Raw genomic sequence first — 17716 nt, forward strand, 5'->3', positions numbered from 1 at the left:
CTCATTTCACATCAAATCTCCCTCTCAACTATATTGACCATTGGGCGGGTAACTTACCTTCGGTTTGGGAGGCTGTTTCTATAAAATTGCTTATTTCACCCCTTATTGATATTGGCCTATTAAGGGATTGATGTCCTCACTAGGCACTATGTCTATACGGTCCTGCCCCCAGGTTCCAATTTTGCTGAACGCTAAGTCCTTGCCCCCCTCGGAGACGCACCCCTGCTGATTGGGCTCTTTACTTATGTTTTTAATCCTATGGCTCCCTATATGTTTTATGATATGCATGACCTGAACTTGTACGACTCTTACTGCTGGACAGTACTGTACTTGATGCTAAACAGTGATGTACTTATTTGAACTCATAGGTAGGCCTGCGTGCCTTATTCCTGGTACCTTGTTACCCCCTGTTTCCTTTTTATGTTGAAAAACAATAAAAACATAATTAAAAAAAAAAAAAAATGTGTAAAAAATGGCCTGCAAAATCCGAAAGGTGCACTTTGGAATATGTGCCCCTTTGCCCACCTTGGCAGCAAAAAAGTGTGACACATCTGGTATCGCCGTACTCAGGAGAAGTTGGGGAATGTGTTTTGGGGTGTCATTTTACATATACCCATGCTGGGTGAGAAAAATATCTTGGTCAAATGCCAACTTTGTATAAAAAAATGGGAAAAGTTGTCGTTTGCCAAGATATTTCTCTCACCCAGCATGGGTATATGTAAAATGACACCCCAAAACACATTCCCCAACTTCTCCTGAGTACGGCGATACCAGATGTGTGACACTTTTTTGATGCCAAGGTGGGCAAAGGGGCGCATATTCCAAAGTGCACCTTTCGGATTTCACCGGTCATTTTTTACAGATTTTGATTGCAAAGTACTTCTCACACATATGGGCCCCTAAATTGCCAGGGCAGTATAACTACGCCACAAGTGACCCCATTTTGGAAAGAAGACACCCCAAGGTATTCCGAGAGGGGCATGGCGAGTTCCTAGAATTTTTTATTTTTTGTCGCAAGTTAGTGGAATATGAGACTTTGTAAGGAAAAAAGAGAAAAAATAAAAAATCATCATTTTCCGCTAACTTGTGACAAAAAAAAATCTAGGAACTCGCAGTGCCCCTCACGGAATACCTTGGGGTGTCTTCTTTCCAAAATGGGGTCACTTGTGGCGTAGTTATACTGCCCTGGCAATTTAGGGGCCCAAATGTGTGAGAAGTACCTTGCAATCAAAATGTGTAAAAAATGACCGGCGAAACCCGAAAGGTGCACTTTGGAATATGTGCCCCTTTGCCCACCCAGGCTGCAATAAAGTGTCACACATGTGGTATCGCCGTACTCAGGAGAAGTTGGAGAATGTGTTTTGGGGTGTCATTTTACATATACCCATGCTGGGTGAGAAAAATATCTTGGTCAAATGCCAACTTTGTATAAAAAAATGGGAAAAGTTGTCTTTTGCCAAGATATTTCTCTCACCCAGCATGGGTATATGTAAAATGACGCCCCAAAACACATTCCCCAACTTCTCCTGAGTACGGCGATACCAGATGTGTGACACTTTTTTGCTGCCAAGGTGGGCAAAGGGGGACATATTCCAAAGTGCACCTTTTGGATTTCACCGGTCATTTTTTACACATTTTGATTGCAAAGTTCTTCTCACACATTTGGGCCCCTAAATTGCCAGGGCAGTATAACTACCCCACAAGTGACCCCATTTTGGAAAGAAGACACCCCAAGGTATTCTGTGAGGGGCATGGTGAGTTCCTAGAATTTTTTATTTTTTGTCGCAAGTTAGTGCAATATGAGACTTTGTAAGAAAAAATTAAATAAAAAAAATCATCATCATTTTCCGCTAACTTGTGACAAAAAATAAAAAGTTCTATGAACTCACTATGCCCATCAGCGAATACCTTAGGGTGTCTACTTTCCGAAATGGGGTCATTTGTGGGGTTTTTCTACTGTTTGGGCATTGTAGAACCTCAGGAAACATGACAGGTGCTCAGAAAATCAGAGCCGTTTCAAAAAGCGGAAATTCACATTTTTGTACCATAGTTTGTAAACGCTATAACTTTTACCCAAACCATTTTTTTTTTTTTTTGCCCAAACATTTTTTTTTTATCAAAGACATGTAGAATTATAAATTTAGCGAAAAATTTATATATGGATGTCGTTTTTTTTGCAAAATTTCACAGCTGAAAGTGAAAAATGTCATTTTTTTGCAAAAAAATCGTTACATTTTGATTAATAACAAAAAAAGTAAAAATGTCAGCAGCAATAATATACCACCAAATGAAAGCTCTATTAGTGAGAAGAAAAGGAGGTAAAATTCATTTGGGTGGTAAGTTGCATGACCGAGCGATAAACGGTGAAAGGAGTGTAGTGCCGAAGTGTAAAAAGTGGCCTGGTCATGAAGGGGGTTTCACCTAGCGGGGCTGAAGTGGTTAAATAGAGCACCGAATCCATGGATCAGAACCTGATAGGTCACAGTAATAGAGCAGCTGATCATTTAGCCCACTGCTAATCTCCTCCAGCACACTCCGAGAGAAACAGAGCATTGCATTCTGTAAGGCTACTTTCACACTAGCGTTTTAGTTTTCCGGCATTGAGATCCATCATAGGGGCTCAATACCGGAAAAAAACTCTTGTTTTGTCCCCATTCATTGTCAATGGTGACAAAACTGAACTGAACAGAACGGAATGCTCCAAAATTCATTCCGTTCCATTTAGTTGCGTTCCCATACCGGAGAGCAAACCGCAACATGTTGTAGTTTGCTTTCCGTCCTGGAATGTGGAGCAACACGGATCCAGCATGACCCCCAATGCAAGTCAATGGGGACGGATCAGTTTTCTCTGCCACAATAGAAAACGGATCCGTCCTCCATTGACTTTCACTGGAGTTCATGACGGATCCGTCTTGGCAATGTTAAAGATAATACAACCGGATCCGTTGTATTATCAGTAGCGGAAGCACTTTTGTTGAACCCTGCCAGATCCAGTAAAAAACGCCAGTGTGAAAGTAGCCTTACTACTAAGGATGCTGTCACGTCATCAGAGAACATAGCTTAGCTGTGGCCAAAGATCGCACCACTGGAGCCCAGACAGGAAACTAACTATGTTACAGATCAATGGTTGACTTGTTGTATCAGTGTTTTGACAGGGGTGGGGGTCATTTACTATGACTACAGATGTAATGGTAAGTGGAATAAAAACGTCAGAACATTATCTTTGTGGAATTGGTGACTAATTTAGTAGTAATTCTGTTTGCTGCTAAGGGAACAATTTCTCTTGCTGCCCAAGTCAAGGGTAGTTGTATATACTGTATGCCACACCACCACCATCCTTCATCTCTGAAGTTCAGCATGAAAGTTCTCTGACAATTAACAGCTGCTTGGATGCAGCATCTAATCAATATTGGCACCACATAGAGACATAAACCTACATGCTCCTCCATACTAAAGCTCATTTACTGTTACTCAAAATCAAATACTTGATATCCATCTTCTTTTCATTGGCGGTTAAACAGTCTTTACAATTAAGCCTCATGCACAAGTCCGTGGAACACTGGACCGTGTGATACCGGCCTGGATTTCTTCTGAGTGCAGGAGCGCACAGCGTCATTGGTCGCTATGACGCCGTGCGCTTCCTGCTGTCGCCGCAGTACAGTGATACACCGGTATGATCTATACCAGTGTATTACTGTACTGCAGCGGCAGCAGGAAGCGCACGGTGTCCTAGCAACCAAAGACGCCGTGCGCTCCTGCACTCAGAAGAAATCCAGGCCGGTATCACACGTTCCGTGTTTTACTGACTTGTGCATGAGGCTTTATTCTGCCCTTGTCCTAGTGTGTTCTGTGATAGACTTGTGCTTATATCCAACAACCAATCTGAAGGTGAGGAGCCACAGGGGGAGGGAGAGAACAGCATCGTCAACCAATGATGGCACAGGAGGCGTGTCTCAGACTAGCTCAGACTCCCTGTAGGCACTGTAGATAAAGTGTAGTCACAGGATACAGCACTGACCTAATAGACAACAGCTATCACCCTACAGCAGGGCATGGTGGGACTTGTAGTTTTACAACAGCTGGAGAGCCGCAGGTTGGCCATCCCTACTCTAGATGATCTAACAGTACATCATGTAGCATTTGTGAGAGATATCAGCACATCCAAATGTTTAAAGTCACGACATTTTTTTGCCTAGTTTTGAGTTTACAAAATTGGATGGCAAGTCTGGTCTATTTTGTTTTAAGACTCACTTTTGGAATATTGTAATATTCACTTTTTGTTAGAAAGGTCTCCAGAAAATAAGATGATCATCTAGTCTTATGCTGCTGGGGATCATAACAATCAGTTGTAAACTGTGGAGTAACACATGGTACCAAATTACATTCAATGGAGTGTCCATATATTGTACAGTAATGCTTGGACATTTTTGAGCCCTCCAGATAAAGTCTTTGCATCCACTCTGGCAAATTGATGGAGATTCCAAATGAGGGACTCTTCTTTATTAACTCAAAATGTTTTTCCAAACCAGAGCTGTGAATGTAGCTTCTACATGTATAAGATGACACAAAAGGACATGTGATCGGACTATCTGTATCGATTAGCTTCCTTTAAAGACCTTTAAACTATAAAAATAAAACACAGAAATGATTGTAAATCTTAGACTATAATGAAACACAAAGTGCAGAGAGTACTCTTGTTCTTACATTCAGGAAATATTAATTCACAGTGATCAGAAAAAGTTTTTATTATTTTTACCTTTTTTTTCCTGGAACATAATCAGTTCCAAAAACATTGTATATTCTGTATGTACTTCTCATGCATTCATGAAAAGACAAGACTTTTTCGATGCATGTGGAAAACAATGTTTTATGACAAAAATGTAGAACAGTGAAAGTCTTTTCTTGTCACAAAGTTTAAGGCCATTTTATATTATTCCACTTAGGAACCAGCAAGTTCCTGTTCTGTTCCTAGACATTTAGCTGATGCAGCCAGAATTCATTTTCCTTAGCTTTGCAGGTAGATTACTATCCAACATTGTCCCCAAGGTTAGCATACCCTGTGTCTTCTTCTGGAGCTGAAGATTTCCAGTAGATTGTGTCATGCACTCTGGTTTCACCTTAAAATATTTCAGAGATGTACTCTCCTCGCTGTCTTCACATGTGGAAACTGTGATCCGTTGTATTTTTAAGGGGAGATCCCCAGTGCTGCATGCCCTCTCTACACTATTGGTACACATTCTTAGTAATTTTCCCTTGGTACTGTCACTGCCTCGACTCAGTTTTTGAAGCTTAGTAGGAAGTAAACTACTGCCTGACTTCAAACACATTGAGGTAGTCTAAAGAGCAAACCCTATTCCGGTGATATTTATCACTGCAGAGAGAGTTTAGAGGAGAACCTGGGGCTTGTTTCTCTTCTAGTTCCTTTACACTGTAATATGGAGTTGGGACTTCAAAGGTGGCATGAAACTGGGAGTAGTCCACTCGAAAGAAGCCCTCTTCTAGGGACATAACTGGAAGAAATCTATGTCCCCAAAGCACTTCATCCTCTGTATAAGATGTTCTTGCTTGGCAAGTCATTCCTGTAAGATAATTGACACTTCATTAGATTCATCGAATTCTTTAACATAAATTTAACATATGAGTTAAAGAGGGTTCACTTATATATGGCATGTACAGACAAAATACATGACACATTCAACTTTGTTCATATCTGCATTCCTGTTTTGATTGTTCTCTTCTGAGAGCAGAAAAATGAAAATAAAAGAAACCCTAATCCATTGCATGATAGCCATGAAAAGTACCCAATAGACCTCATTGAGGTCCATCAGGTTTCTGTCATGGAGCCCGGCATGGTGTGTTATTTTGTCCAGAATTTTTCACGGAATCTGGCAGTAGCCTCCAAAACAAATGTGGCTTCAGCCGTAAGCCTCATTCACATGTCAGTATTTTGGTCAGTGATTTCCATCAGTGTGAGTCAAAACCATGATTAGAGCCTCCACAGAGATAAGGTATAAGGGAAAGATCTGCGCCTATTCTGTGTTCAGAGCCGCACCTGGTTTTGGCTCAAAATCACTGATGGAAATCACTGACCAAAATCCTGACTGTGTGAATGAGGCTTTAAACTACCTTTTCTTTTTTCCAGAAGGAGCTGTGCTGTGCCTGGTATTCACTCAGCACTAGAGTATTTACATGAGAGGAGATTTATCAAAACTGATGCAAAAGAAAACTGGGTTAGTTGCCCATAGAAGCCTTTCAGTTTTCAGAACACTTTTGGAAAATGAAAGGCGGAAGCTGATTGGCTGCAGTGGGCAACTAAAAGCCAGTTTTCCTTTGCAGAAGTTTTGTTAAATCTCCCCCAGTGTGTCTTTGTGCATGTCTGTCTTGCTGTATAGACTTCAAAGAAGAATGGCAAATGATGTCTTCTCTGCCAAATTATTATGATACAATGAGCTTTCATTACAGCTTATTACACACATTGCAGGACAAAAATGCTGATGAATTATACAGTGAAGTCACTTAGAATTAGTTATCAAACGCTTCATTTCTGCTGCAGATTTCGAACGGCCTTTCATTTCAATTAAAATATATAAAGATTCATCCATAAGTAATAAGGAGTTTATGTAGGACATTATGAGTCTCATCATAAGAGATGTAAAAGCCAGAAGATGCTATCTGAAAATGTTGTCTTTGCCTATTATAATTCAAAACTCACAATGCTAATAATTTTCTCCATATGGACTCAAATCTCAATTGATATTCTGAAAATTACACTGATCGCTACTCTGGAGTAGGGAACAGATATTTGGTCTAAAGTTGCTATTACATCTTAAAGCCTTTAAATTGGAAATAGTCACTGTACTAACAAATTAAGCATAAATCATTGGTAGAAATATAAGAAACAATATACTTAAAGGCTATGTACTCCTTTTGAGGGAAATTTTTTTATAATTACATTGTACTTATGTTGAGCTAAAATCATTTTTTCCCTTGGTCTTTATTAAAAATATGGAATCCTTTTTTTCTGTACATAGCTGAGATGCTGTGGTAGATGCCTGTGTATTTTCTGTCTTTTCCGTCATCTAGGGAGCAGACAGACTCCTGATCTCTGCTCTCTGCCCTTGTAAACACTCATCAAAGCTCAATCCTTATCTTACTGATAAGAATGTGGCTAAAATAAGTGTTTATGACCTCTTAGTAGTTTAGAGATAAGGGTTATTAGATGCACAAAGTGAAAGTATCAGCCTGCTTGCTGCTGTATGTCTATGGAACAGCAGCAGTGGACAGGAAGAGAGAAGGAAGACGGCACGTGTGCACTGCGCGCACCGTCTCCCATATGACCGTATAGCTTTTTCAGTATTTTGCGGTCCGCAAAAAATGGATACGCAAAAAATACGGATGACGTCCGTGTGCATTCCGTTTTTTATGAAACAGCTGGCCCCTGATAGAACAGTACTATCCTTATCCGTTATGCAGACAATAATAGGACATGTTCTATCTTTGAACGGAAAAACGGAAACGAAATGCATACGGAGTACATTCCGTTTTTTTGTGGACCAAATAAAATGAATGTTTCCGTATACGGAACGCAAAAAACAGAACGTACAGGGGAAAAAAGAGGCCTTAGAAAGACCTTTTCGTTGCAGCTGACCTTGTAGCAGCAGATGACCCTGGTATGCCTATTCATTGCTTCAGGCTGGCAGCTCAGGAGGCATTGAAGATTTAAATTGACCGCATGCGACCACCTCTCTGGGGTGGATAAGAAATATGGTAAAGAACAAACAGCAGGTCACACTATACCGATACATTTTATTGAATAGTTCAGTGGCTATACTGAATTTTTATTTACATGCAATTACACATTTATTCAGATTGTAAAATGCTGTATATTTTTCATGGGACAACCACTTAGGAGATGTTCGCATGATGGCTTTTTGAGTGAAATTTTTGTGTGGACAGTCGAAAACCCACCGGCGCCCGCAGCCTCTCTGCCTCCCATACATCTCAAAAGGAGGCAGTGCTGAAGATCATGGAGCAGAGGCTTAAAAAGACACGGCTGTGCTGAGAAGGGACATGTCCTTTCTCAACATGGCCGTGGCTTTAATCGGCTGTCAACAGCAAAATTCTGCTCAAAAAGCCGCCTTGTGAATGTCCCCTAAGGAAGAGAGGCTTGTATGAGCTTTGCTAATCTTGCTACTTGGATTTCAACTGTTATTGATTTACAGTGGAGAGGGCTTTGGCCTTCAGCCTTTTTCTGTGTCCGATTCTGTCTTATCCTCCTTATTTGCGCTGGCTAATTTTCTCCATCTAACCACCCCCCTCACTCTATTTCTTACCTTATCTCATTGCTTCTCCGTCTCCCTCATTCTGTCTCATATTCATTGAAGTAAGTCATTACATTATTGATGTGCTTCTTAGCAGAATTAAACTATGTTCTGCTTTTTTTCATCATTCCTTTTGTAGCACACTGATACAAATATTATGATGCTCTAATTCTTACCTGTAGTTTCCACAATGCCTTCCAGAATAACAACTATCTCAAACTGCTCACTCCTCAGTGATTTCTGTGAGAGATCAAAGAATGGGCTCCGGGGGTTGATCTCATGGCAGATAGTTAGTGGAGAAACTAGGAACAGCTGATCAGCTCCTGTGCCAAATCCAACATCCAGCTCACGTTGGTCTAGCGGCAGGAATTCACCTTCTGGGGTCTGTCTGGACTGAGAGACAATGCAAAAATTAAATAAGTAATCATATCAGAATTTCTGCTCCAGTGTGGATAAAAGTAATGAGTAAATTGAAAATGTGTTTATTGTATCTTTTGCAGATGGCTATTTACATTTCATTACAATTCAGGCAAGGGCTATACGGTGACGTACAACTAATTAAAATTAAGAATTAGTTGTAACTAATGATACTAATTGTGGTTGCGTATAAATCCAACAGGGTTGGATTTTTGATGACTGTCAGAAATGTTATGTTGCATGTCTACAAGTCACCGTGTAGCCATATCCTGGTTTAGGACTGAAAACATAATGGGGGTCATTTGTCAAGCTGAAATATGCCTAAATAAGGCGTATTTCAGGCGCAGATTGTGGTGCAACAGTTAGTTTCAGAAGTAGAAAAAGGTCTAAAAGTTAGACAAATGGCCGGCGCCTCTTCATAACTTTGTCGATCCACTGCCAGCAATGGGGCTTAATTAAGACCGGCATCTAAAACACCAGTCTTAATAAATGTGCCCCCATATCTCACCAGATAGTACACATTTCGTAAATTTGTCAGCTGGACATAACATGGCAGAACCAGACTTCATCTATCCCCAGGACTTACATTAGGGCTGAATTATACAACAGCTGGACAGCAGAATAAGCAAAAAATATGAAGCATGTTTCACAAAACTATATAAGATATCAAGAGGGCAAGGAAATAGGAATTCACCAATAGATGATTGGAACAGGATGACGATGGTAGTCAGATGATGAAACAAATAAAGTTGGGCCTGATATGGTAAACAGATGATTGAGCAAAAAGACTAACTCCTTTCCCTAGATCTGTCTCTCATAGCCTAATACCCGACACCACTCTCCTTAAACATACCTCTAATAAAACCCCTAATCTGCAATACTGACCCTAAGAGGAGGACATTAGGATCCAGAGACAGGAAGATCAATCTAAGCCAGGCATCCTCAAACTGCGGCCCTCCAGCTGTTATAAAAATTCCGCTCAATCCTCACAGTTTGAGGATGCCTGATCTAAGTAGACCTGAACACCAGCAATCATCCAAGGAACATACTCTTGCAGGGAAACTAGAAACAAACAAACCAAGCACAAAAAAATTAAACTTGATCAAACCACTGGAATCAAACGCCATTTTACTAGGGATTTAACTAGGCTGGAAGAAGAGGCTGAAAGCATATGCCGTGCTCCGGCACACTAGGGAGCATGGGACTGGAGACTGCAGCAACGAGGTTGGTGGTACCCCGTTTCAGCACTCCCTGAGCCCCTCGCACAGGGAAGCAAAAGAAGCAACCCTTCTTTCCCTTGGGGAACACTCTGGATCGTGGGGTCTGCTGTCTGGTGATGTTTGGGGTGCCCTTGATTTTGGATAGGTGGGTAGTGTGGATCCAAGGCAGGAGGACGGAGGAGCCGAGGGGTACAAGGAGACAAAGACTAGTCCGGCTTGATTAAGGCAAAAAATGGTGTCTCTTTTATTGAGGTGATCATCATTTACTACTGTAACTACAGTGTTGATAAATGTGCTGCTCTGGATTTTGCATTGGCACATGAACTTAAAGTTACACCTCTGGTGGATACAATCAATCAAAATGTTTTTCTTTTAGCAAGTCTATGGAAGATGTCCATAAAATGGTCACAGTGCAAATACAAGCAGTCAGTTCAGCCCCCACATATATCACAGAGTTGGCATTTTTCTGTGATGCCCAACTGCGGAGTGAAGTCCTAGAACAGATATCTGGTTCATCTCCGTAGTGTGGCAGGCGTCAGAAGCAATATAACCCAAACCACATGCAGCAAAGTCTACAGCCGTAGGTATGCGTTACCTTTCCTGGCCTTCTTGCCCATGCACTGTCCTCTTTAATGGTTCTCAACCTTCTGTAAAAAGTCTGTTTCTCTCTCCCTCAGAGGTTGGTTCTTAGCATTGTGGTTTTCTGGCAGCTTGAAATCACACAGAGGTGGTGCATCCCTGAACAAATTGTGTCAGCCTTATACAGGCTTCTGTTATTTCCTACTTGTTAGCACCACATACTAAACATGTCCTATGTCTTGGCCTGTTTATCAAGAAATCCCAAACACGTCTTTACCCTTGGCTTGCTTGCCAGGAACTCACCATCCAGGGGACATGGGACTTGTCCACTACCCATTAATTATTACTATGAACTGCCAATTAACTACTTCCTACCTATATAAACCCTTTTGAGATACATTGTGCATAGTAAACTCACATTAGCCTTTTGTACCACTGAATATGCATAGTTGGCATCACAGTAAAACTTTCAACAACCTTAGCAGTGAACCATAGCAATATCCCTTTGAGCGTGAACTATAGTATTAACCCTTTTAGCAGTCAACTAATGGGTCACTGCACAAAGAAAGGATTACTGGATGAAACACAAATAGGATGCGCTATCACCAGCAACAAGCTGCATGACACCAGAAGTTTTAACAGCAAGATAAGCAATCAAGCAAGTCTCTGGATATGAATAAGAGATTCTTATCAGTGGTTATGTAACCTAACTGATGGTTCAGCAGTGACACAATTTCCCAGCAACTACTCCAACAACAAACTAAAAGGCAAAAGATGATGGAACAGCAGGAAAACTCCTGCTGTTCAGAACAACCTTTGATCATACGTGGTGGATTTCCTTTCGAGTGAAATGCTGCTAGACTTATAGTTACATAGTTAATACGGTTGAAAAAAGACATAAGTCCATCATGTTCAACCAAGGGATAGGAGGGGATGTGATTCCCTGAAGGAAGTGAGACTCAGATTTCTACACATTTCCATAAGCATTAATGTCATTTGCTTTTAAGAATTCATTTAAACCCTTTTTAAAACTGTCCACTCATCCTGCTGTGACCACGTCCTGAGGAAGTCTATTCCACAGATTCACAGTTCTTACAGTAAAGAAGCTTTGACGCTTCTGGAGACTGAACTTTTTCTTCTCCAGTCGGAGGTAGTGCCCTCTTGTCTTTTGAGGGCATTTTATGTGGAAGTTTTTCACCAAATTTTTTGTATGGCCCATTTATATATTTGCATAGGTTAATCTTGTACCCCCTTACAGGTCTCTTCTTAAGACTAAATAAATGTAATTATTTTAAACTTTCTTTATAACTAAGACCCTCCATGCCCCTTATCAGTTTAGTCGCTCTCCTCTGTACTCTCGCCAGCTCCAGAGCATCCTTTCTATGGACTGGTGCCCAGAACTGAACTGCACATTCCAGATGAGGCCGCACCAGCGCTTTGTAAAGTGGTAGTATTACATCCCTGCCCCACGAGTCCATGCCTCGCTTAATACATGACAATATCCTGGTGGCCTTAGAAGCAGTTGATTGACATTGTATGCTATTTAATCTACGATCTACAAGGACTCCCAAATCCTTCTCTATAAGTGACTCTCGCAGTGTTACTGTCACTACCAGACATCTGAGAAGCTCTGACAGATGCCTTTCAGAACCTCCTCCTTGAGCTTCCTTTGCTTTGCTTTCAGTTCCTCATCTCGTTAGCCTCTCTCAGCTGTCATGTAGTTGTACTGATTGCATCCCTTTAAATTCCTCCCCATAGTGCATCAGTGTGCAGTTTATACTTCTTCCTGGCGTGTGTGTGCATGCTGATCCTACTTCCCAGTCTTCTACAAGACAAGTGTTGTGTATTCATTTGTGTTTTTCGGTTTGCTGGATCCCGGATGACCCTGACTCCCTCCGTATCTAGTGTAGGGAGCCGGTGGTCGTGTCCCCTCACTATTATAGGGTGTTCAGGTGTTATACAGTCGAGGTACGAGGATATGCGATCATCTACCATTGGGATTTTTGCATAGGCTGAGCAGTCAGGGAGAGTGCCAGGTCTGATGCAGGGGTCTCCCTTTTTGTTCCTTAGTTTTGGATCCAGTGAGTCGTATATTCATTTTGTGTTGTCTTGTTTCCTGTACACCTTCCGTGACATTATAAACCGCCAAAACCGTCTCAAGCATGGATCCGGTTTCACTTTTGACTGAACGCATGCAGGGTCTTTCATTGGAGGTAGCAGATCTCCGTAAGACTCTTTCTCAGTTTTAAGTGACCGGTTCAGCTTGCGTTCATGGAGTTTGTTCTGAGCCTAAGATCTCGCTCCCGGATACGTTCTCTGGGGGTAGTGAGAATTTTGTGCGGTTTAGAGAGGCTTGCAAACTCCATTTTCGCCTTCTTCCCCATTCCTCTGGTGATGAGGAACGGAGGGTGGGGATCATTATATCGCTGCTCAGGGGTAACGCTCAGTCGTGGGCCTTTTCGCTGCCGGTGGGGGCACGGCCCCTCCGTTCAGTGGATGAATTCTTTTTAGCCCTGGGTCAGATATATGATGATCCTGATCGTATTGCTTTGGCTGAGTCTAGACTACGTCTGTTATGCCAGGATAAACAATCCGCAGAGATATACTGCTCAGAATTTCGGAGATGGGCAGCTGATACTGGTTGGAATGATGCTGCACTCCGAAGTCAATTTTGCCATGGTCTTTCAGAGGGATTGAAAGATGCATTTGCCTTACATGAGAGGCCTACCTCCTTGGACTCTGCCATGTCTCAGGCCGTTCGTATTGACAGGCGTCTTAGAGAGAGAGGAGAGATCACTCCTTCCTGTCATACTCAGTCCAAGGACAGTGTGGCGGTCTCAGTCAGTGCACAGGGGTCTCAGTCGCTCTCAACCCCTTCTGAGCAGGAGCCCATGCAGCTGGGGTTGATTGACGTTGACAATAGAAGATTCAGCCCGCATGGGAAGGTTTGTTTTTGTTGTGGAGGTATAAATCATTTGGCAAATGTTTGTCTCTCTAGGAGATTCAGGCAGTTTTTTGGGAGTAATAAAGAAACAAGAAGGAAAAAATCCTTTAAAAATGTTCCATCTGTTAACATTGGCAGGGTTGAGGCGGAATGTGAGGGTTTTCCGTTTGCTTGTAGTTCCGTTTTGTCCTGCCTGCCAGGGTGGCGCTAGAGAGCAAGAACATTTTTTGTGAGATTTTTGTAGATAGTGGAGCAGCTGTCAATCTCATTGATAATCAATTTGCGATAACTCATGGTTTCCAGGTATGCACTTTGGGAAGGGATATTCCTGTTTTTGCTATTTATTCCGCTCCAATTTCTCAGAAATCATTAACCCCTTAAGGACCGAGGACGTACCGGTACGCCCTATTTCCCGAGTCCTTAAGGACCGAGGACGTACCGGTACGTCCTGACTTAAAATCTGAATTCCGGCGCCGCGGGGGTTAATCGAAACGGGATTTCGGCTGAAATCATTCAGCCGGCATCCCGTAACACCGCAGGGGGGGGGTCATTGGACCCCCCCGTATCGGCGATCGCAGAAAACCGCAGGTCAATTCAGACCTGCGGTTTTCTGCGTTTCCGGTCCATTCGGGTGTCCTGTGACCCGATGAACCGGAAAAAGACTGCGATCGGTGGCGTAATTTTACACCACCAATCGCAGTCCGAGGATTTGCAGAGGCGGAGCTGGCCCTGGTGCTGAACGCCGCTGTCCAGGGTGCTGATTGGTGCAGGGGAGAGAGGCGCGAGATTCAAACTTCCTGCGCTCCTCTCTCCCCTCCTCTTCCTGTCCAGCACCCTGACCGTGCAGCATCGTCCAGCACCAGCTCCTGTGTCCCCCTAAATCGGCATCCATCACCCTCCTGCACCCATCGCCACCCAGGTAGGTTAGGGTCAGTGAGGGAGAGGCACCTTTAGGCAGGGATAGAAGGAAAAAGTTAGAAAAAAAAAAAAAATAAAAAGCACATTTATTCCAAACTTTTTTTTTTCAACTTTCAGACCCCAGACCCCCCCTGCCACTTGCCCCCCCCGCATCCCCCCCACCACCAGCCCCCCCCCCCACCAACCCCCTCCCCCCACCAACCCCCTCCCCCCACCACCAGACCCTTCCCCCACCACCACTTTTTTTTTTTTTCTGCGTGCGCTGACTGGCCGGCACTTTTTAGCGTCCGTCCACTGTTAGCGCATCGCCCGCCCCACCACCCCACCGACCGCTGATCAGCGTTGAACCGCAGATCAGCAAGTTTGAACTTTTTTTTTTTTTTTTTTTCCTAACACTTTTTTTTGCCTGGACTTTTTAGTACGTGAACACCCGTGCCCCCACACACACGCACATAGAATAAAGGTTTACACGCACGCACATACACACGCACACACACACACCCATGGCCCGCCGGGTGTTCTCGGCCGAGGAGGCATATGCCCAGATTGCCTCCGACTCTGAGAGCCCCAGTGAGGATGAGGATGACCCCACGTTCCTTTTGTCATCCGCATCCTCCTCATCATCATCGGATGACGATGAGCCACCAAGGCAGCGGAGACGCCGCCAGGCGGAGCCAGGGGCCACACATGCTAGGGATCCTGTGGCCCACCCTAGTACGAGCCGCCCTGGGGTTCGTACTGGTTTCCCGGCCCACCAAATAAGTTCACCGGAGCCCCCTGCCGATGAACTTAGCTGGTGTCCCCCAGTGGACTTTGAGCCTGAGATTCCGGATTTCGCTGGCAATCCTGGAATCCAGATTCCCACAGTGGGGTTTACTGAAATAGACTTTTTTAGTTTTTTTTTCAGTAACCCACTGGTGAATTTGATGGTGGAGCAGACGAATCTGTACGCCCAACAGTTCGTCGCTCAAAACCCAGGCTCAGTTTTGGCTAGACCCGGTGGCTGGATGCCGGTCAGTGCAGCCGAAATGAGGACATTTTGGGGCCTCGTGCTGCATATGGGTCTAGTCCAAAAACCCAGTGTCAGGCAATACTGGAGTGGGGACGTCCTGTACCAGACCCCACTGTACAGTATGGTCATGATACGTCACCGGTTTGAGGCCATCCGGAAATGTCTGCATTATTCCGATAATGCAGCATGTCCACCCCGAGGTGATCCTGCCTATGACCGGCTGTACAAGATACGGCCGGTCATCGATCACTTTGGGGCCACATTTCAGCAGGCCTACGTACCTGGAAGGGAGGTCGCGGTTGATGAGTCTCTCGTTGCGTTCAAGGGGAGACTCAGTTTCCGCCAATACATTCCCACAAAGCGGGCGAGGTATGGCGTGAAGCTATACAAAATTTGTGAGAGTACCTCAGGGTACACTTACAAATTTCGTGTGTACGAGGGGCGAGATTCCCGGATTCAACCACCAGAATGTCCCCCCACTCTGGGTGTTACCGGGAAACTCGTGTGGGACCTTATGTACCCACTGCTGGATAAGGGTTACCACTTGTACGTGGACAACTTTTATACCAGCATTCCCTTGTTCAGGTCCCTTGCCGCCAGATCCACGTTCGCTTGTGGGACCGTGCGGAAAAATCAACGCGGCCTCCCTGCCTAACCCCTCCAGGTACCTATCCCCAGGGGTGAGACCCGTGCACTTACCAGTGGAAACCTGTTGCTGGTCAGGTATAAGGACAAGAGGGATGTCCTTATGCTGTCCACAATCCACGGTAACAGCACCACCCCAGTCCCTGTGCGAGGTACCGCGGCAACGGTCCTCAAGCCCGATTGTATCGTCGACTACAATCGGTATATGGGAGGAGTTGATCTCTCTGATCAAGTCCTCACGCCATATAACGCCATGCGCAAAACCCGGGCATGGTACAAAAAAGTTGCGGTCTACATGGTGCAGGTTGCCATGTACAACTCTTTTGTACTATCCCGAAGCGCTGGCAGCACAGGGACATTCCTCCAATTCTATGAGGCAGTCCTCAAAGACCTGATCTTTTCGGACCGGGAAAGAGCAGGCCGGAGTACCTCGGGAACTGGAGGCGCCCGGATCGTCCCTGGCCAACACTTTCCAGGTGTGGTCCCCCATACTGGAAAGAAGGGACGAACCCAAAAAAAGTGCAGAGTGTGTCACAAGAGGGGGATACGGAAGGACACCACAACTCAATGTGACACGTGCCCCGATCATCCGGGCCTCTGCATTATCGATTGCTTCAGGGAGTATCACACTTCCATGGAGTACTAAATTTTTATAATCCCCAACAGTTCACTAGAGAACATAAAACACTATGGCTCTCAGACTTTGGAGACACGAAAACAATTTTTCTTTCCCCAAAAAATATTAGTTTTAGTGCAGGCATCCTCAAACTGCGGCCCTCCAGATGTTGTAAAACTATAACTCCCAGCATGCCCAGACAACCTACAGCCATCATCAGGGCATGGTGGGAATTGTAGTTTTACAACATCTGGAGGGCCGCAGTTTTAGGATGCCTGCTTAGTGTCTCCAAAGTCTGAGAGCCATACATATTGGGCATCGTCGCGTGCGTAAAAGTCGTCGCTATAAAAATAACTTTTTACCAAACGCCTCGGATGAACGGTGTTAAAAATATAAAATAAAAACGGTGCCAAAACACCTATTTTTGGGCAAAATTTAAATTTAAATCCATTTTGCCGGTAATAAAGCAAGGGTTAACAGCCAAACAAAACTAAACATTTATTGCCCCAATTCTGTAGTTTGCAGAAACACCCCATATGTGGTCGTAAATGGCTATATAGCCGCACGGCAGGGCATAGAACGAAGGGAACTCCATACGGTTTCTGGAAGGCAGATTTTGATGGACAGTTTTTTTTTTTTACACCATGTCCCATTAGAAGCCCCCCCTGATGTAGCCTAGACTAGAAACTCCAAAAAAGTGACCCCATCTAAGAAACTACACCCCTCAAGGTATTCAAAAATTACTTTACAAACTATGTTAACCCTTTAGGTGTTCCACAAAACTAAATAGCGAATGTAGAAACAATTTTAGAATTAAATTTTTTTGTTACATTGCCTCAAAAAAGAGTAATATAGAGCAACCAAAAATCTAATTTACCCCAAAAATTGTCCCAAAACAACAACCACCTTATCCCGTAGTTTCCTAGATGGGGTCACTTTTATGGAGTTTCTACTCTAGGGGTGCATCAGGGGGCTTGAAAGGGTACATGGTGTAAATAAACCAGTCCAGCAAAATCTGCCTTCCAAAAACCGTATGGCGTTCCC

General features: G+C 43.7%; 1 protein-coding gene across 1 annotated transcript in view; it reads right to left on the reverse strand.

The window, feature by feature from the left end:
• Positions 1-4877: 4877 nt before the first annotated feature.
• The window catches only part of LOC122941164 (G protein-activated inward rectifier potassium channel 1-like), a 91728-nt gene continuing 78889 nt past the window's right edge, over positions 4878-17716 (reverse strand). The window contains 3 exon segments of the mRNA XM_044298200.1: positions 4878-5309; positions 5311-5579; positions 8498-8714. Coding sequence (XP_044154135.1) covers positions 4977-5309; positions 5311-5579; positions 8498-8714 — 819 coding nt within the window. The 3' untranslated portion in view covers positions 4878-4976.

Source organism: Bufo gargarizans, chromosome 6 (assembly GCF_014858855.1).
Source record: "Bufo gargarizans isolate SCDJY-AF-19 chromosome 6, ASM1485885v1, whole genome shotgun sequence".
Taxonomy (NCBI): Eukaryota; Metazoa; Chordata; class Amphibia; order Anura; family Bufonidae; genus Bufo; species Bufo gargarizans.